This window comes from Poecilia mexicana, unplaced genomic scaffold (genome assembly GCF_051168715.1).
Source record: "Poecilia mexicana isolate PSO_F unplaced genomic scaffold, ASM5116871v1 scaffold_9, whole genome shotgun sequence".
NCBI classification, from domain to species: Eukaryota; Metazoa; Chordata; class Actinopteri; order Cyprinodontiformes; family Poeciliidae; genus Poecilia; species Poecilia mexicana.
In genome coordinates, this window is record NW_028263378.1 from 32,009,806 (window position 1) to 32,031,126 (window position 21,321).

Below are 21,321 nucleotides of genomic sequence, written 5' to 3' on the forward strand. Positions count from 1 at the left end.
TTGAGACAGGGATTTTGGGTTTTCATGAGCTGTTTGCCAAAATCATCAAAATTAAAACAATAAAAGACCTGAAATATTTCAGTTGGTGTGCAATGAATCTAAAATATATGACAATTTAATTTTTATCATGACATTATGGAAAATAATGAACTTTATCACAATATTCTAATTTTATGACCAGCACCTGTATTTGGATATGGAAGGACACCATAGTGGTCATAGCACTGTCAGAGGTGGGTAGAGTAGCCAAAAATTGTACGCAAGTAAGGGAAACACTACTTCAACATATTTTTGCTCAAATAAAAGTAATAAGCAACTATCCAAAAAAAATTACTCAATGAGCAAAAAGTATTGGTGCTACTTGAGTACCAAGTAACTCATCAAAACATCTGGTTTAATATTAAAAAAATGTTATCAGACAAACAAAAATATAAAGTTATGTGCAAAGTTTAGTATTTTAAAGATTAAAATTGCAAAACATACAAATGAATAACAAATACTCAAAAACAAATTGAGCCTAATAAAACACTTTTCTAAATATATGTGTTTCAATATAAAACATATTAAGCTAATACATATGGCATGTACACGTGTGTGTACATGCCATATGTATTATGGCATATAATGCCATAATACATTATATGTATTATGGCATTATATTATTATTAATAATATTATTATATTATTATAAAATATTATATATTTTATAATAAATAAAATATATTTATTATATATTTTGTGTCTGGTGCATTCTAAGTTAAAACATGTTTGTTGTTCATTTAGTGAGGCTGCTGATGGTGTGTAGACAGACTTTTTACTTTAGTAAGAGTGATTCTTCATAACAATATTCCTAAAGTAAAATTTAGAAGGGTGGTGTTGTAAAACTACTCCTAAAAAGTACATTTAAAATGTAATAAAATAGCTAAAATAATAATAAATTGTCAGATTGGAATTGTTTAGAAAAAAATGTATTATTTATACTTCTAAAATAAATTCCTGTACATGTGAATATGTAAATGCATATTCAGTTGAAGACAGAGCTGTCAGATAAATTGACAAGGAACATGGCCCCAGTAAGACAAGCTGTCAGCTGGAAACATGAAACGGAATATCTTCAGGAAAGTTGATTCAACTCGGCACTCTTCAAAACATGTTGGCTGTTTTATTTTTATAAAATGGTATTTAGTTAAAAAGTTGCTAAGAAAGCCCAGGCTGTTGACTCCATACAGTGGAAAGGAATAACTTTAGAGCTTGGGTTCATAGCTTTTATAAAGAAATATGTTTTTACATATTTGTTAAAGCTGTCACTATGTTGTGACAGTATAGCTTCAGACAGATAATCTGTGTAAAAAGTCAAGTGGAAGGCCTTAAAACTTTGAAGACTGTTTTAACATGGCTTCTTAGAGAACTCGTGATGTGAAAAATAATAGGGTTCATTACATAAACTAGACATTGTTGTTCAGAAGCTGTGGTCCAAAAGTAAGAAACTCTGCCTTGTAACCTTCCGATTACAAGACAACTGGGGCAACTGTGGCTCAGTCTACCCACTGAGCCACAGTTGCCCCAGAGATTTACAAAGTAGAAAATAGCTCTACATCTATTTTCTGTTCATGTTTATTTAGCTCAGCTTGTAGATGCTCATCCTCAACCTGTTGTTGCTTTGTTTTCCAGCTGTGAAGGAGGCAGCAGTCCAGAGGAGACACAACCTGTACAGGGACAGTATTGTCCTTAGCAACAGTGACCCCAGCCTCCATCTGTTGGGAGAAAGCCTGTCCATTGACTGGGCAGAGAAGTATGGAGGAAAGCAGGAGGAAGGAGAAGAATTGGAGGAGGTTTCTGAGGGTGTTAGTGAATCCTCAGAGTCCCAGAGGATAAGAAGGGTAAAGCAGGTGGTATCAATGATCCAAGTGGAAGGCTCCAGTGAGTTGTTCAGGGACACACCTACCATTGATGTGATCCTAGAGGAGAATGATGGAGCTCAGGAGGAGAAAGCAGATGTTGAAGCTACCACACAGACCAGATCTCCAGTGCCCAAAGTGACCGAGAGCCAACCAGACTCTGCCAATGGTTCAGCCTTAAAGAAAGAAGAAGCTAACCCAGAAGAGCTGACTAAGGGAAAGGACCCAGTCGAGGTTGATTCAGCTGTGAAAGATGCATCAGGTAATGTAGAGAAGGAACAGGGAGAAAACCTCCAGCCTGTGGTCAAAGAGGAGCCATCCCTAGACAAGCAGGAGATGCAAGAACCTTCACCTTGTTCTGAGGAAATATTGTCTGATGGCACAAAAACAACTCCAGAGATTCCTTCAGACTTGTCCAATGGTTTTGTTTTAGAGGTAGAGAAAGCCAACACAAAGGATCTGTTGAAAGAAAATGCTGCATTGTCTAACTATGCTGTAGACAGTGCTTCAGATTTAAGTGAAGAGTTTAAAGAGGTTAGCAAAGCAGTTGCAGAAGAGGAAGCACTCCAGGAATCAGAGGAACGTCTCCAACTTCCACCTCCTTCAGAGGAAACAGCATCTGAGGCTACACACACAACTCTTGAGAACCCTTCAGAAATGTCCCATGCTTCAGACTCGAAGGAAAACGAGTCAAAAGCAGCTGAACCATGTGACCAAGACGTCCCACCCCAGGCTGAACTAGCTGCAGATGGGGCTTCTGTTAATATACAGGGAGAGGAAAATAAAGAAGGCCACCAACCAGTGTCAGAGGAGCTGCCACATCTCAACCAGGAGGAGATGGATAAGGCAGTGCCAGTGTCAACACAACTTGAGGAAACTAGGGAATCAATTCCAGAAAACCCTGTACTCCAACATAATGACAATGGCTTCCAGTCTCTCACCGCAAAGGTGGAGGAGCAGGGAGAGTTGATTTCCACATCTGTCCCTCAGCCCCCAGAGTAACTCTTTGTGGGAAAGGAGGAAAATGTAGCCAACGCAGGGCACAGAACTCGGGACTCTGTGAACAAAAATCAATGTTAAAATAATTTCCACATGGCGCTCTCAAACTGAGCCCTGCTATGTTTCATTCCTTCTTTTAGCAGTAAAAGTTATGCTTATGTAACTGCACAAGTTTTCACAACAGCAATCACTAAGCAACCTGTTTTCACCAAGCATGTCCGAGTCAACCACTGTTTTCCCAACTTTTCATTCACCAGGAAGACCCTGAGCTTTTTTACTACACATACCACACATTTATTTTCTCTTCAACTACAAATATGAGCACAGTGGATGATAATGGTGTGACAAAGACCAGTTGCTTGAACACTCTTGAGGTACCTTTGTTGAAAAGCCTGTTCATTTAGCTTTTCAGTCTGTTTTAACAAACTGTTGTGACTTTTAGAAATCTACAAGTTAGTATTTTTTTAATCAGTTAATCTGATGTAAGCAAGTGTCTGTGTTCTTCAAGAATCGGCGAGATAATGAGCTCAGACCAAGTGAGAAAAACCCAGAGTACAGTTGAATCAAACCGCTTCCATCAGTCAATAAATGACAGATTCTAGAGCAGAACAAAGATAGCTATTCAACACTATTTCAATGGGTTTCTGTCCTTCCAAACCTGTGCATATTATGTATAAAACTTTGTATGGAACAGAGAACCACCTAACTGTCACTTTTACACACACATATATATATATATTAATCATTTCATGATTGTTTACTGAATTCTTCCTTTTCTGTTATTTATTTTTCACTCTTTTTTTCTTTTTTTTTGACTGGAGTATATTTTATGTAGTTGTCTCTTGTGTGAATCAAGTCAAACTGTTATTGAAATTAAACCATTCTCCATTAAATGAAAACAGTTTTTCTCAACCTTTTTTGGCCCCTATCCATTATACAGGTCCCTTACTGCCCCCCATCAAAGAAGATGTAGGCTACTTCCACTGAATATTATTTTATGATCATTATGACTATCATTATTCAGGGTTTCCTCCAGAAAATTTACTAAGCTTGGTGGTAAGGGCAGTCACCTTGTGCCCTTCTGCATTTCTGAGTTAAAATTTTTTGGAAATTTGGAAATTTCCTGTCAGATTCACAATACTTCAAAATAACTATTTTGTGTTGGTCTATTACATAAAATCTCAAAAAGACATAGTTGTGGTTGAAATCCTTAAAGGTTTTGCCTTCAAGGATTTCTACTTAAAGGCAACCTCTACTTCTCTTATAGGAAATACATAAATGTTAGTGAAACTCAGTTAGTAGTAAACAGATTTCCCTTGAGTTAATGTTACATTTGCATTATATATTAACAATTCAGAAACACCATGTCATGAGGTGTGGTTGGTAGTGGTGAGGAGAGACGCAGAGACCCAGGTAGGATGATGAATCAGATGAATTTAATTATATTGATGCTCAGACAGTCTTAAGACAGGCAGCACGGCAGGAGACAAGCGCACAGTTAAAATGCCGGTAGCAACTGACTAACAGGACTAACATGCGAGCGAACACAAACCAGGACTTCGCAATTCCACTGGAGAGTGTAGACAGCAATTGACATTAGACATACGTTTGACAAACTTAGACTGCATTAGACAAGGACCCGACGAAGAACACAGACGACAGGTGACACTAAATACACACGGGGTAATCAAGGGAACGAGACACACCTGGGAGGCAATCAACCGGGAAGACGCAGAGACGAGACACGGGAAGCAACTGAACACAAAAAAACTCTAAAAATAACTACACAAAAACACGATCATGACACTATTGTCATGTTCCGTGTTTCTGTGTGTTTATTTTGGAGTTTCTGTGTAGTCCTGTTCCCCGAGTCTGTCTCTGCGTCTTCCCCGTTGATTGTTTCCCTGGTGCGTCTCATTCCCTTGATTACCCCGTCTGTATTTAAACCCACCTGTTGTCTGTGTTCCTCGTCGGATCCTCGTCGTGTGTATTGTCGTAAGTCAGTGTCGTTTGTGTCACGTCTTGTGTTTCGCTCCAGTAGAACTGTGAAGTCCTGGATAGCGTTAGCTCTCGTTTTCAGTCCTGTTGCTACCGGTATTTGGCTGTGTGCCTGTCTCTTTGCCGTGCTGCCTGTTTTGGACTGATTGTGCTCATCATTAAATTCATTATCTTCACCATAACCTGGGTTCTCTGCGTCTCTCCTCACCACCACCAACCACACTTCATGACAGTAGGATCCGACCAAAACCGGTGAGAAACGCATTTCATCATGAACCCGACGGAGGAGGAATGGGCATACCTGGAGGACTCTGTTAAGGGCTATGTGGAGGCCCTGGCCAAGCCATACTCAGCCTGTCGTCGGCTTGGTTTCGCCACCCGGGTGGTACTCCAGTTGGAGTACTGGGCTCCGCGGCTGGCGGTTGTGGGGTTGGAGGAGCTCCTGTTGGAGGCAGAGTGGGAGCGCCAAACAGCTCTGGCCATCATGACTGGCGACCCTCTGCCTCCTAGACCGGATATTCCGCGCTTCCGCCCTGCCACTCCAACTACCTTTGCCTGTCCGTCTCCCGCCGCTGGAGAGCCCCCAGAGTTCCCCGAGCCCGCTGCATGTGCGCAGCCCCCAGAGTTCCCCGAGCCCGCTGCATGTGCGCAGCCCCCAGAGTTCCCCGAGCCCGCTGCATGTGCGCAGCCCCCAGAGTTCCCCGAGCCCGCTGCATGTGCGCAGCCCCCAGAGTTCCCCGAGCCCGCTGCATGTGCGCAGCCCCCAGAGTTCCCCGAGCCCGCTGCATGTGCGCAGCCCCCAGAGTTCCCAGAGCCCGCTGCCGGAGCGCAGCCCCCAGAGTTCCCCGAGCCCGCTGCCGGAGCGCAGCCCCCAGAGTTCCCCGAGCCCGCTGCCGGAGCGCAGCCCCCAGAGTTCCCCGAGCCCGCTGCCGGAGCGCAGCCCCCAGAGTTCCCCGAGCCCGCTGCCGGAGCGCAGCCCCCAGAGTTCCCCGAGCCCGCTGCCGGAGCGCAGCCCCCAGAGTTCCCCGAGCCCGCTGCCGGAGCGCAGCCCCCAGAGTTCCCCGAGCCCGCTGCCGGAGCGCAGCCCCCAGAGTTCCCCGAGCCCGCTGCCGGAGCGCAGCCCCCAGAGTTCCCCGAGCCCGCTGCCGGAGCGCAGCCCCCAGAGTTCCCCGAGCCCGCTGCCGGAGCGCAGCCCCCCGAGCTTCTGCCTCCAGACCGTGCTCCGTCCGAGCCTCCTGCCGGTCGGCCCCACGGGCCCGAGGGCCTCCTGCTGCGGTGGTGGGAACCACCGGACCCGCCTCCACGTCTCTGCTTCCCGCGCCGGCGGAGGAGACCGCCGGACCCGCCTCCACGTCTCTGCTTCCCGCGCCGGCGGAGGAGACCGCCGGACCCGCCTCCACGTCTCTGCTTCCCGCGCCGGCGGAGGAGACCGCCGGACCCGCCTCCACGTCTCTGCTTCCCGCGCCGGCGGAGGAGACCGCCGGACCCGCCTCCACGTCTCTGCTACCCGCGCCGGCGGAGGAGACCGCCGGACCCGCCTCCACGTCTCTGCTTCCCGCGCCGGCGGAGGAGACCGCCGGACCCGCCTCCACGTCTCAGCTTGCTGCGCCGGAGACGCCGCCCACCGCAGCTCCAGTTCCGCCCCCGACGTCGCCGCCCTCCGGATCTCCCACGGGAGCGCCACCTCCTGTGCCGTGGGAGGCCCCGGACTGTTTTTTTCCGTTCCTGTGAGGATTTAGTTTTCTGGACTCTAGCCCTGTCGCCCCATAGTTATCAACCATAAAATTTCACCTGCATGGTATTTACTGTGCAAACCAGAGCTTTCAGTGGAAAAAAAAAGTTAGAGATCCCTTTAATGCCATATAAATATGGAACAGAAGCATGGATAATATTATTCAATAGACCTGTCTATTGATTTATATATTAATAGTTTTACTGTGCAGATACTACACAGAACAAAGCTGGTTCGTAATCAAATCCTAGTGAGTCAAATTGAAAGTGTCATGAAGTCATTAAAGAGCCTCATGACATTAACACTGACATGAAAAATAAGATTGCAGAAATAAATATACAAAATAAAATCTAATTGGAAACAATATATAAAATAAAATCTAGTCAAAAACATAAAGTGACACTTTCCTTATAATGGACTTAATGGTATGCTATTATGGTCTGTAAAATATATTTCTTCTTGGTACCAGATATGGTCTCAACAAAACAATGGCACTTCAACAATGTGATCTTATCTTTTATATTAAATCTATCTGTTTGATCTTGCTCTGTATTAATTATTGTTCAAAAGGCCTTACCATACCAATTTATTCCTCTGTATTGACTTTAGTGTCTTAGTTTATTCTTTCATTTTGTTCTTCGTGCATTTCCATTAAGTTTCCTTTGATTAATGAGCTACTTTAATAAGATACTTAATAAAGAGATTTATTATTTGGTTTATTGTTACAATAAACCAAAAATATACCAACAACTAAAGTTAGTTTCTGTCCTGTTAGTTTGCTTCCCGTTTGTATTGACGCTCACCGTATTCCCTCATCATGTAATTGACCTGCTGCGCCGCCTAATCATCATGTTTCACCTGATCTGCCCTCATATAAGCTCTTGATTTTTCACCTTTCAACGTGAATCAGTGTTCTGACTATCAGTACTACCTCGTCAGATAGTTAGAACACCGGTATGCAACGGCAATACCAGCACTTTTAAATCTCATTTATTACTTTACCGATGTTCTAACTAACTGTGCTCTCCGTCCTACTGTGTGTTATCCTACAGGGTAGGACGGTGTTACGTCAATCCGCGTTTCCCCATCAGATACGGTTCCCCCTTCGTCTTCTTGCCGCTCCGCCCCGCCCACGCGGCAAAATAGGCGCGTGCTCGTGATGAGCACTGAGAAAGCACGCGCGTAGCAAGCACGCGCTTGTTCGGCGCGCTTGTCTGAGGAACTACGGACACCGTGAAAGCTCAAACAACATGTTTCGGCAAAGTTGTCACACTTTCTTCACGTTTTTGCGGGAAACTAATAGTAATAATACTAATAATTATAATAAATATATATGTTATACATATTATAATTATAATAAATAATATATATTTTATACATATATTATAATTATAATACATAATATGTTATATTATAATTATAATATATATATGTTGTATATATTATAATTATAATATGTTGTATATATTATAATATATAATATATATATTGTATATAATTATAATATATACAACATATTATAATTATACAACATATTATAATTATAATATATATATGTTGTATATATTATATATTATAATTATAATATGTTGTATATATTATAATTATAATATGTTGTATATATTATAATTATAATATATATGTTGTATATATTATAATTATAATATATATGTTGTATATATTATATATATATATATATATTGTTGTGCTATATGAATTAAAAACAGGGCAATGCAATTTAATGCTCAATATTACCCATCAGATACGGTTTCCCCTGTTTTAAAGTGGGGGAACGCTATCTGATGGCCATCTTTCACCCATCAGATACCGTTCCCCCTATCTGATGGCCATCTTTCACCCATCAGATACCGTTTCCCCTGTCTTAAAGTGGGGGAACGCTATCTGATGGCCATAAATCTCCCATCACATACCGTTTCCCCTGTTTTAAAGTGGGGGAACGCTATCTGATGGCCATAAATCTCCCATCACATACCGTTTCTCCTGTTTTAAAGTGGGGGAACGCTATCTGATGGCCATAAATCTCCCATCACATATATATATTATAATTATAATATATATAACATATTATGTATTATAATTATAATATATGTATAAAATATATATTATTTATTATAATTATAATATGTATAACATATATATTTATTATAATTATTAGTATTATTACTATTAGTTTCCCGCAAAAACGTGAAGAAAGTGTGACAACTTTGCCGAAACATGTTGTTTGAGCTTTCACGGTGTCCGTAGTTCCTCAGACAAGCGCGCCGAACAAGCGCGTGCTTGCTACGCGCGTGCTTTCTCAGTGCTCATCAGGAGCACGCGCCTATTTTGCCGCGTGGGCGGGGCGGAGCGGCAAGAAGACGAAGGGGGAACCGTATCTGATGGGGAAACGCGGATTGGCACAGATAGTCAGAACACAGGTTTAACACTGAACTGGTGCGCTGAAGCTGCGCCAAGAAGCTAACAGAAAAACTGAAGAGAAGAAAAGTTACCATAATTACAGTTGCAGCATGTTTTAATGTTACACACCTCAGTTTTTAGCAAGTAGCTCAAAGTCTAAACTGGTATTGTTGTACATACAGGTGCTGGTCATAAAATTAGAATATTGTGATAAAGTTCATTATTTTCCATAATGTCATGATAAAAATTAAATTGTCATATATTTTAGATTCATTGCACACCAACTGAAATATTTCAGGTCTTTTATTTTAATTTTGATGATTTTGGCAAACAGCTCATGAAAACCCAAAATCCCTGTCTCAAAACATTAGAATATTATGAAAAGGTTCTCTGAACGAGCAATAAAAATAATCATCTGAATCAACAAAGTAACTCTAAACACCTGAAAAAGATTCCTGAGGCCTTTAAAAACTCCCAGCCTGGTTCGTTACTCAAAACCGCAATCATGGGTCAGACTGCTGACCTGACTGCTGTCCAGAAGGCCATCACTGACATCCTCAAGCAAGAGGGTGAGAAACGGAAAGAAATTTCTGAACGAATCGGCTGTTTGCAGAGTGTTATATCAAGGCACCTCAGTGGGAAGTCAGTAGGAAGGAAAAAGTGTGGCAGAAAACGCTACACAACGAGAAGAGGTGACCGGATCCTGAGGAAGATTGTGGAGAAGGGCCGATTCCAGACCTTGGGGGAAGCAGTGGACTGAGTCTGGAGTAGAAACATCCAGAGCCACTGTGCACAGGCGTGTGCAGGAAATGGGCTACAGGTGCCGCATTCCCCAGGTCAAAGGTCAAGCCACTTTTGAACCAGAAACAGCGGCAGAAGCGCCTGACCTGGGCTACAGAGAAGCAGCACTTTGGACCACTGTTGTTCAGTGGTCCAAAGTACTATTTTCGGATGAAAGCAAACTTTGCATGTCATTCGGAAATCAAAGTGCCAGACTCTGGAGGAAGACTGGGGAGAAGGAAATGCCAAAATGCCAGAAGTCCAGTGTCAAGTACCCACAGTCAGTGATGGTCTGGGTGCCATGTCAGCTGCTGGTGTTGGTCCACTGGGTTTTATCAAGGGCAGGATCAATGCAGCAGCTATCAGAAGATTTTGGAGCACTTCATGCTTCCATCTGCTGAAAAGTTTTATGGAGATGAAAATTTAATTTGGTCTGGAATCGGCCCTTCTCCACAATCTTCCTCAGGGTCCGGTCACCTCTTCTCGTTGTGTAGCGTTTTCTGCCACACGTTTTCCTTCCTACTGACTTCCCACTGAGGTGCCTTGATATAACACTCTGCAAACAGCTGATTCGTTCAGAAATTTCTTTCTGTTTCTCACCCTCTTGCTTGAGGATGTCAGTGATGGCCTTCTGGACAGCAGTCAGGTCAGCAGTCTGACCCATGATTGCAGTTTTGAGTAACGAACCAGACTGGGAGTTTTTAAAGGCCTCAGGAATCTTTTTCAGGTGTTTAGAGTTACTTTGTTGATTCAGATGATTATTTTTATTGCTCGTTCAGAGAACCTTTTCATAATATTCTAATTTTTTGAGACAGGGATTTTGGGTTTTCAAGAGCTGTTTGCCAAAATCATCAAAATTAAAACAATAAAAGACCTGAAATATTTCAGTTGGTGTGCAATGAATCTAAAATATATGACAATTTAATTTTTATCATGACATTATGGAAAATAATGAACTTTATCACAATATTCTAATTTTATGACCAGCACCTGTATAAGGTGTAAAGTTTACCTTCGAATAAACGCCCCCGAAAGGAATCGCAGCGCCCCCCTTTGGTAAATATTTCTGCCAGCGCCCCCTGCCGTCCTCTGACCGCCCGCCGTGGGGCGGTACTGCCACGGTTGAGAAATGCTATGCTAAACACAAACTGTTCATGTAGAGTTGGATTAACTTGATGTAGGATAAGAATTCTTAAGAATAGGATAATTTACTCGATACATCTAAGTAGAAACAACTTCATTTTAAATGATCTTTTTTAAAATAGCAGCCAAAGAAGCCCTTAAAGACACTGATCACCCAGGAAAAGGACAACGCTCCTCGGAATTCTTTATTTCTTTTTTTTTTTTTTAAGATGTGATCGTATAGTTTAACAACACTTACAACGGTTAACAAATTTTCAAAACCAAAACAAAACATTCTTATTCAATGAATCAATCAAAAATAACATCAACAGCAATAAACAGTAAAATAACAGACAACTGCTATATCAATTAACAGTCAAAACACTCACAAACATTTTTCTATATATCAACAAATTCACAGTCTGAACCCACCTAGCACAACAAAAGATGAAAAACTCCTCACAATGTGATTGACTGCAGCCAAGTGGTCCGACAGGCTGAAAAATAAAAGACACAGTTAGCGCCGTGACTGAGTGGTCAGCCACGAACACCAACCGGCGCAGCTCCCACTCATAGGGTCACATTTTTCCAGCCCAACCACAAGAAAACTTTACAAATTATATTTATAGATGTTAAATATTCTTACAGTACCTTGTTAATTGTTGAACTACAAAAATATGACCCTAAGTAAAAAAAGAAGTGAAGAGCTGCGTCTCTCGCACCTTCCTCCACCAGCGCTCCTCAGAATTCTGGTGGAGGAAGCCGCGAGAGAGCCTGACGGACCCGTTGCATGCAGTCACTCATCACACCACTAGGTGGCTCCAAACAAACGCATTGATCAAAAATACATACAACCATCACTATAATCATTTCGATCAAAACTCACACAGACACACGAGCTCTTCTCTCTGTTACATATGCACAAAACATATTTTACAGGATGTAAGAAAAACAACATCCAACAAAACATTTGTACCAAAGTCATTAACCAGACAACAAATGATGTCAGTCACTGGGTGTGCTCATGTATCCACCTGCAAAATCTCTGGGAGTACTTTGCCGGCCTGACAGTAGAAAAGACTCTGCCAGGGTAGCGAAGGTTCTTCCACAGGTTCTCCAGTCTTTTCTTTATACTGTAAACAGTGAAAATGTCCACTATGCCCACAAAGTAGCGCCACTCTAATCCATCAATCACATGAACTGCATTTTTGAAGTTTGGCAGTAGTCTTCGATGATGTTCGTGAAATTCCTGTAGTTCTATAGGACACCTTGTATCTTTGGCAGGGCTGTTTATCTCCTGGGCTAGAATCTCTTCACCAGCATCCTCAGCGGCTGCCTGATGCTGACCTGGCACACAGCCAGCACCGTCTGGTACTTCCTCACTCCGACTCCGTAGTAGAGGAACACTGGAGGGCTCTAAGTGGGTGGGATCATCATCTATGTCCAGAGACCTACAAGAAGTAAAAAAAAAAAAGCAAAAAAGTAAAAGAAAGAAAACTGTTAGAGATTCTTGTTAAAATATTGTTCTAAGAAAAACACGACTTGTAGTGACATGCTGGTTTAGAATGACTGAGAAACACAATAAATTTCACTAAAGCTGCTCTGACCAACAAAATTAAGTCAGATTTAAGAAATGTCAAGATTTTACTGGAATCAATAGAATATTAGTATTGGGGTGGTTGTAGCAAACCATTTGGAAACAAGCCTTACATTAAGTAAATACTATTTAATTTTAAAACATAAGAATGATTTTTTAGAGCTCTCACACTCTGCATTCAGGAAACTCCAACTTTCTCAATGCCCCATCACTATGGAGACTCTCTGCTCTGAGACACCTGAAGTCCCCCTTTTTGTGATTTTACAATCTCCTGGTAATTTTCACTCAAGGTTTACATGCAACAAAGCAGCAGAATACTTGCTCATTAACTGCATTAAAATATTATTTTAGCATTAATTATTTTAATTGGGTGAGGAGGGGATCTGTCGAAACTCAGGTATTTTGACACTAGATGTCATCATTAAAATCTAGAACAGTCACATGGATTTTTTCACATGAGACCAATAACAATCCATTACCAGTCTGCTTCTGTTTTTCAATATTTGGCTTGGTTTTCACAAATGAATTAATATAAATTCATTGTGTCATAGGTTTTCGACATTAGGAAAAATATTCTGCTTGGAAAGCTCTGACATAAATCAGATTTTTGAAGGAATAGTAGGTTACTTTTTCACTTTGTTGGTATTTTACAAGAGGAAAAGCTTCTGGTTGTTTGAAGACTAGGTTTTCTTTTCTTGTTTTAGATTTAGATACAGTTACAATTTGGAATTTCTTGTTTGAATATAGATAATAATTTGTCCATATTTATTTTTGCACTAATAAGCATCAAGTGTTCTGGATTTAACTCTTTAAAATAGACCTAACCATTATACTACTGTCACCATGTTCCACAAACTCTGTTTGCCCCAATCTTCCAAATCCTTCGTGTTTTTTGTTGGGGGTGCTCTTAACATTTTGTTTACTGTAGATGTGACTTTTTCTTTCTCAGAATAATTTATTGTCTCCTGTATTTGGGCTTTCATTGTCAACCTGGAGAGGCAATTTCTGGGTCTATGGAAGATCAAATTTATATTTTTTGAATGCTTAAATGATTCAAAACTTTAAGAACCTACTTTGTGGTACGAATGACAAGGTCAGCGAAAGAATGCTTGCCCTCCAGCTCATCTTGATGCAAAGGTTGCTGGGCCAGCAAGAGACTGTAGTCCAGCACATTAAGATCTTGGAGAAAAGTGGTGTCTGCTTTCACTTGTCTCTCAAACCAGGATTTTTCTGGACCTACAAAAACCACAATAAATTTCAACTTTACATATATCTAGTTTCCATTCCCACTCACCAACAATACTCCATATTCAAAAGATGTCAAGGCCAAAATTAGGACATATTTTAAGAAAAAGAGAGGGGTAAAGGTATTATGTATTATGGTACATTGTGCAATCTTATAGTTCAAACTAATAACTATGAAACTATGCAGTATATAGATATAACATAAACAAAATTTGACTTTATAATTTGACACTTTGAAATTGGTCTCTGTCTCTTTAAGAAGCTCCTGTTCTTTCCGACAGTCTTCAGCACCCCCACTGCAGCTAATTCAATGAATTAGAATGTTAAGTATATATATTGACTTGTTTTACAGTGAAAAGGAAAAACATGGGATGAACCTCAGGACCACTTAATTACCAGGACAACCAATTAATCTACATCAGTGTTTCTCAATCATGTTATAGGCGTTTCAATTCTGCCACACCTGATTTAAATAAGTGGGTGATTATCAGGCTTCTGCAGCACTTGAGTGCAGAGGAGGTCATACAATCTATAGAATCGGGTGTTCTGGAATAGAGATACATCTAATACACACAGGCCAGGGGGGCATGAGGACTGGGATTGAGAAACTCTGATATCACATACACACTGACATGCTACAAATGCAGATGTCCAGGACTCTTTACATTTTCCAGTCATAATATATCTGAGTGTGAGCAGCCATTGGGGATGGCCAACTGGGGATTTGAGGATGATTTTGTGAGGTATTTAAATGAACGTATCAGGGCAGGTCTAAATGTATGAGGGGCCGTTTAGGACAAAATTTACGTTTTGTCTCTCACACACTACCAAAAACTCTCGCATACTCCAAAAAATTACGTTTTGTCTCTCACACACTACCAAAAACTCTCGCATACTCCAAAAAAATAGCCACGCACACTCAAAAAAATTACGTTTTGTCTCTCACACACAAACGTTAACTTTCTCGCTCACATACACTGTACTAACAGCTCGCACATTCACAAACGTTAACTTTCTCGCTCACATACACTACTAACAGCTCGCACACACACACAGACGTTTATCTCTCACATACACAAGACTAAAGTTGAACACACACACACAGTACTAAGACTCGTTTTTTGAATGTGTGAGAGCGAGACTCTTTTTGAATGTGTGAGAGTTGTCACGGAAGAGGCGGGGCATAATTTTTGGATCAAACTGCGCATGCGTAGATCCTAAACTATAAGTTTCGATTGTTGACTCACTGTATGTTCTATTACTTAGTATATTTGTGCTTTTAAATATATATAAATATATTGAAACTATCTTTCAATAGCTACCTTATATTAAACTATGTTAAGGACAAATGTCAAACATAGTGCAAATATTTTGAAAACAAAGTAAAAGATCTTGCAGGTATATTAATCTCCTTCCTCCTTCATCAGAAATGAAAAATTATAAATGCACACTACGTGTTGGGAACCTGTGTTTGTTGACTGACTTTTATTTGTCAGGCTTACGAGACAAAAGCTGAAAAAAGATCGATTTTCTTCGCTTTCAAAATAACACAAAACAGCAAAAAAAGACCTCCACACCAGACCTCGTTTATTTATGTATGTATTTTTATTTTGATAGCTGCCGATTAAACTGAAAGTTACACATTGATATGATCATATGAGTAGTTTTTACCGAGAAATCGATCAGAAGCGCCGTGAAAATGGTCAGATTCACCGGATCCGCGTCTCTGGCTGCAATGCGCGCTCCCGTCACAGGGGGAACAGATTTTCACGGGGGAACAGAATTTCTCACAAGACCTCTTAATAATTCCTGTAATGCTGGCACCCAGTGGACAGATTGTACTACAGCAATTTTGCTATTTTTAATCAATCAATCAGATTCATTTATTTCTATAGCACATTTAATCTACAAGAAAGTTAAACGTTCTATATATATTTAAAAGCACTGTAGGAGCTATTTTCCCATTTTTTGGTTAAATCTTAGAATTTAAATTGTTTAGTTTATTTTTATTATTTGTTTGTTTTCCAGTTGATTTATCATTAGAATTTTTGTTTTGTTTATAATTTCTTTGATTAGGAATTCACATAATTAGTTAATTAATTTCAGGTTGGGATGTGGGTATTTCACGGTATAAATAGGTGGGTCTTAGGTAGCTTATTATGCACGTGGGTGGTCATAAGGTTTTTTACCAGCCAATCAGTCACATGGGTTTCTTTTGTTAGTCAGAGAACAGGTACAGGAATAGGAGCAGAAGCCTGTAACCCTTTTGCCTGAACTACAAATAAACCCAAAGAACCATATTTTGACTTTGATTCCCTTTTTTGCTGCGTAAACCAGAATCCACGGTGCATCAGGTGACTATTTGAGTTGGATTTACTTTTGTTTTGATCACTTTCGAGTTTTTTGAGTTTTTTGATTTTTGAATTTAAGTTTGGGGACAAATGGTCACTACAAGCACAAATATACTAAGTAATAGAACATACAGTGAGTCAACAATCGAAACTTATAGTTTAGGATCTACGCATGCGCAGTTTGATCCAAAAATTATGCCCCGCCTCTTCCGTGACAACTCTCACACATTCAGAGTCTCGCTCTCACACATTCAAAAAACGAGTCTTAGTACTGTGTGTGTGTGTGTTCAACTTTAGTCTTGTGTGAGAGATAAACGTCTGTGTGTGTGTGCGAGCTGTTAGTACAGTGTATGTGAGCGAGAAAGTTAACGTTTGTGTGTGAGAGACAAAACGTAATTTTTTTGAGTGTGCGAGGCTATTTTTTTGGAGTATGCGAGAGTTTTTGGTAGTGTGTGAGAGACAAAACGTAATTTTTTTGAGTGTGCGAGAGTTTTTGGTAGTGTGTGAGAGACAAAACGTAATTTTTTTGAGTATGCGAGAGTTTTTGGTAGTGTGTGAGAGACAAAACGTAATTTTTTTGGAGTATGCGAGAGTTTTTGGTAGTGTGTGAGAGACGAAACGTAATTTTTTTGAGTGTGCGTGGCTACTTTTTTGGAGTATGCGAGAGTTTTTGGTAGTGTGTGAGAGACAAAACGTAATTTTTTTGAGTGTGCGAGAGTTTTTGGTAGTGTGTGAGAGACAAAACGAAAATTTTGTCCTAAACGGCCCCTCATATAAATGTATTCCTCGCACAGAAAGCTCAATATTATGGCTCAATATTCAAGCATATTGAGTCATGTTTGAATGATGTGTAAATGCAGTCCCAACACAAAGGTAAAGTCTATCCCTCAGTGGGCTCCTAATAATGTCCCTGTCAGCTGATGCATGACATGGCTGCAGAAAGGTGTGGCATACAGATCACTCACCCAGCACAATGCTCTGTTCTTTGAAGTTATTGTCCTTCAGCACCTTTATGACTTGTTTGCCTCCTGTCTCAGGGTCAGTCCATCTACCCACCTCACAGCCTTTTATGTCATATCTTTAAAATCAAAATGTCCATGATAGCGTTCATCAACACACCAAAACAGTCAGCCATAGCTACATGGAGTACCTGTTGTTGATTCTGTCATGAGGATAAAACACACTCTGCATCACAATGAAGTACTTCTGGAAAACACAACAAACAGCATAGCACTCTGAGTACTGCAGTGGTTCAGTGGATCCACAGATAATTCATTGAAAATACCTTCAGTTGGTTTGGAATAACAATCTTGTAGACTCCTGGGGGGGAAAATAAGGATTATCTCCATAATTCAGTTACAGTTGGGGCTTAAATAGAAGATTATTGGCTTCATTTTGTATTAGTAAGATGGCTTTGTTTCACAAAACAATGTTTTAATGAAACAATCTGACTTTAGCTACTTTTAGACTATCTAGGTGATTTTTTATACAATGTTAACTACACAAACAAGTCAGAATTCTTCTTTTCCTTTCATGTTTTCCCTTCAGGGATCGCCACAGCGAGTCATCTGTTTCCATCTAACCCTATCTTACACATCTTCTCTTACACCAACTACCTTCATGTCCTCTTTCACTTCCATAAATCCATAAATCTCCTCCTTGGTCTTCCTCTAGACTTCCTGCCTAGCAGATGAACAAGTCAGGATTATTGTATGGAAATCTGGTTGGATTAGAATAAATGGATTTCATCCATTCCGCTTTGGTTTGGGGGAGCAGATTTAATTTCTAGGAATAGGAAGATAGTCTCCTAAAACAATAAAAATCAAAGATCCAAACACAGAAGACTGAGTTGAATCAGTCAGATACTGTAGAAACGTGAAAGTAGATGAAACATTTATAGTTTACAACTGAAAATATGGTGTAATAGAAAAATCCTTCATGACTCTAAGAGCATTAGTTAAAGCAAACAAATCTTTAAACCCTGTTGCCAGGGCAAACAAACCACCATTATTTAAACAGAGTGTTTCTTCTTCTAGTTTCTGTGAAAGAAGTCTTTGACATTCATGGCAGTATCTCAACAATTTGGGCAGTGACAAGAGAAGCTGACTTCTTCTGCCCTATAGAATGATTTGGGAGATCTCTGGGTTTCTCTCTCATTGTTAGATAGATGAATGAATGACATATATCCTCAAAAACATTGAAGAAGTGGATTAAAATAGTATTTAATGAGGTTCCTACCTAGAAAGCGCACTAGCAGTGAATGAGGGTATTTCTCCAAGTGATCCATGTAGCGTCGCAGGTTGGAAAGGAGAAACCTAACTTCTCGCTTGCTCTGGGTTTTCAGAAAAAACCTTTTGTCATATCTACAAACAAGATATTGCACACAGACAAATACCAGCATTTATCCACAAAAAATTTCTTGGATGAAATGACAATTTTGCAGTCAAATAATAAATAAAAAAACATCTCCATGTATTTATGTGCTCTGCTCACGTGAGAAAGAAATCTGCCTTGCTTTTGGAGTTGCTGATAAACTGAAGGTAGTTGGCTTTGGGGCAGAGAGAATTCATAAATTCCTGCTCACTGATGTCCAGGGAATGTCTCAGTGTAGCAAACACTGGTGCTGCAAATGTATGCATCTCAAACCCCTGGATTGAAAAATATAAAAAGAAATCCTGAATGTGTTCATGTTTCTTTCATTCTGCTTATGATTTTCAGAAGCAAAATCATACAGAATGCTGTAGGTGGGAATGACCTCCTACCTCAAGGAGTTGAGTACCCTTTGTCTTGAAATGTTCATCTGTGAGTGAATTCTGTGCAATAAGAGTAAATGTTTATTATTAACTTCATTAAACTGACAATCCAGCAACATTTCCAACTTTTCTTCCTACCTGGCCTTCTGTGTTAGATGTGGCCTGAATGCAGGCTTGCATGCCTTTCTTCATCATGGAAGTCAGAGAGTAAAATTCATGTTCAGTGTTGATTTCAAAAACCCCCACCATCCTCCATCTCTGTGTCAGCTGCCACCAGCGTGCTCGCCTGGCAGCTCTGGTTCTGCCGGCAGAGCTTTTCCCTGCCATCTGTCACAGCATGCACATATTGTTATGAAAATATATGTGAGGGGAGTTAAGTAATTATAATAAATACAGTATGGCAAATTTTCATATTCATTCATTTAATTTTATGGGAATATTCTCAGAAAAGAATGATTAAAAACATATTTCTCTATAACTTGAGAAATGTTGCTCTGCTACAGACTAGCAACCCGTCCAGGGTGACCCCACCTCTCGCCCAGAATGTTAGCTGGAGATAGGCACCAGTACCTCCCAACCCCACTATGGACAAGGGTGTACAGAAAATGGATGGATGGATGGATGGATGGAAAGAGTTTCGTTTTTATTTTCAGTTGCCCCTGGAGAGTTAAGCTGATATGAAAAGACCCTCAGATTATAAAGTTTATCAGCAGAACATAGAAAAGTAATTGTGATATTGATAGCTGGGAACAAAACAGACTTGATAAGTTGTCAGGGTTTAAATCAGCCTAATTCTAAAAAGCAGAGCTCTCATTTCACTTGTGCTCAGTCAACAAGTAGTGCTTAGTTTGCACTTACATTACTTCTTTGTCCAGTTTTTATTTGTCGTTTTAATACTTAATAAGATTACATTCTTTTGTTTACCTCAGTGATATGTAGATATTGGTTCAAATGAAATGTTATATTTCTACCTATTATCTTTACTAGGCTGTGTTTTCCTCTATCTCTTTTAGCTGTTTGAATCCTCGTATATACACAGCGCACACATAGTGCACACAAGCAGAGCTAAGGTTAAAGGAAGTGACACGCTAGGAAACGCCCTCATTAGGGCCTAGCTTAGAGGCTAACAAAAGGAAATAGAAATTGCTTGGTGCCATTTTGCTGTAGTCTCCTTTAAGGAGAATATGAAAAATGGACCTACGCTGCATTTTATTCTTAATAAATGGGACTCTTGAATTCAACTGACTCTTCTTGAACCTCATTCTGGAGAAAAGATCATTCTCCATAGCTGCTTATACTTGTCATTGTGTAAAAATAAAAGGATATTTCTATATCTCTTTTCTAAGTCCTCAGGTTATCTGACATGATATCCAATGAGACTGGCTGAGTTCTTGACATCAAAGTTATTTAAAGAGAACAAAAAGCAGTGCAGCCTGAGAAATGGATCTGGAGCCATAAAAGGGAGCACAGAACAGGCAAGACAGGAAGGAACCAGTCTTATAGTAGAGATTATTTCTTTCAAATATTAAATTCAACTGTTGCACCAGTTACACAACACCGTCTACTCAACACCTAACAGCTACGCCATTCATTATTATTTGAAGATCCAGGGCTGTGGTTTACTGGAAGAAAGAGGCAGGACACCTCCCCAATCAGCTGAAGGAGAGTTGACAGAAACAAAGATAAGGACAGAAACTTAGAAAGTAAATTTAGAGGAAATACTTCCTGATAGGTTTTATTTTTTGTATGTTAGCTGGAGAAAAATTTCAGTTCAAAGAAAGACTGCTATAGCTTGAACAAACTCAAATTTTTAACTCTGAAAGCAAAACTGGTATGAGTCATTCCATAACTTAAAGATCAGACTCATCAATACACAAAGACATGATTTATCTTGATCCTAGCTGAGGACAAACCATGGATTTAATGGATTCTTGCAGATCCTACCTGGGATTCTTGCTTTGACTCTTTGCTAAAACACACCAGTTGAACAGGTAATGTGTACCAGCGTCACGCTTCCAGATGTGTCTTGTCTCTGTGAAAATGACATTTACTCATTCCAGGCTAGTCAGACGAGCCCTGCAGGGTGTGTCCCATTCAAAATACAAGGTGTGTGTACAAGGAAGGAAAGAGAAAACTGGTTCTTCAAACTATTGAAGAAGTGGGGGGGAGGGGTGAAGCATAGCTGTGGACACTGTTGGCATTCACTAAAGCAGGAAAATATTGAGAATATTAATATTGAGAGTTTTGATGAGAATTAAAGGAAGGAATATTTCTAAATCACTTTGCACATATATGTAAAAACATATATTTTAAATGCACATTTTAAAAATATGTTACAAATATACAAACACTTTTCTTACGATGTGCTTTTTGTAATATTTTCAAATAGCGACTGTGTGTATTTTTTTAAACCTTAATAAATCTGTTT

General features: G+C 40.1%; 2 protein-coding genes across 4 annotated transcripts in view; one reads left to right on the forward strand and one right to left on the reverse strand.

Annotated features, from left to right (window-relative positions):
• Positions 1–3,796, forward strand: part of niban2b (niban apoptosis regulator 2b) — a 46,714-nt gene extending 42,918 nt beyond the window's left edge. Inside the window, exon 14 of the mRNA XM_088009157.1 lies at positions 1,672–3,796. Coding sequence (XP_087865283.1) covers positions 1,672–2,900 — 1,229 coding nt within the window. The 3' untranslated portion in view covers positions 2,901–3,796. The remainder of the gene's footprint in view (positions 1–1,671) is intronic.
• Positions 3,797–11,135: 7,339 nt separating this feature from the next.
• Positions 11,136–20,979, reverse strand: LOC106933785 (phosphatidylinositol 4-phosphate 5-kinase-like protein 1). 3 transcript variants are annotated; one of them, XM_015013269.2, is made up of 10 exons: positions 20,838–20,979; positions 19,032–19,220; positions 18,903–18,953; positions 18,634–18,788; positions 18,379–18,503; positions 17,426–17,460; positions 17,291–17,346; positions 17,106–17,218; positions 13,618–13,780; positions 11,136–12,398 (listed from the first exon to the last, which is right to left on the reverse strand). In XM_015013269.2, exons 2-10 carry the CDS (start codon positions 19,218–19,220, stop codon positions 11,957–11,959), a joined length of 1,329 nt encoding a protein of 442 aa, XP_014868755.2. In that variant the 5' UTR covers positions 20,838–20,979; the 3' UTR covers positions 11,136–11,956. The 3 variants fall into 3 exon arrangements, with proteins under 3 accessions (XP_014868755.2, XP_087865284.1, XP_087865286.1); XM_088009158.1 differs by having other exon boundaries at positions 19,032–19,079; positions 20,838–20,978; XM_088009160.1 differs by lacking the exon at positions 19,032–19,220 and having other exon boundaries at positions 20,838–20,964.
• Between the last annotated feature and the right edge of the window lie 342 nt (positions 20,980–21,321).

Coding starts and splice junctions, on each gene's coding strand:
- LOC106933785 (XM_015013269.2), bottom strand. CDS start 19,220: ATGGCAGGGAAAAGCTCTGCCGGCAGAACCAGAGCTGCCAGGCGAGCA. Junction 18,504..18,633: donor AAGGCAGATTTCTTTCTCAC/GTGAGCAGAGCA, acceptor TCTTGTTTGTAG/ATATGACAAAAGGTTTTTTC. Junction 12,399..13,617: donor CTTGTCATTCGTACCACAAA/GTAGGTTCTTAA, acceptor TACTTCTTGTAG/GTCTCTGGACATAGATGATG.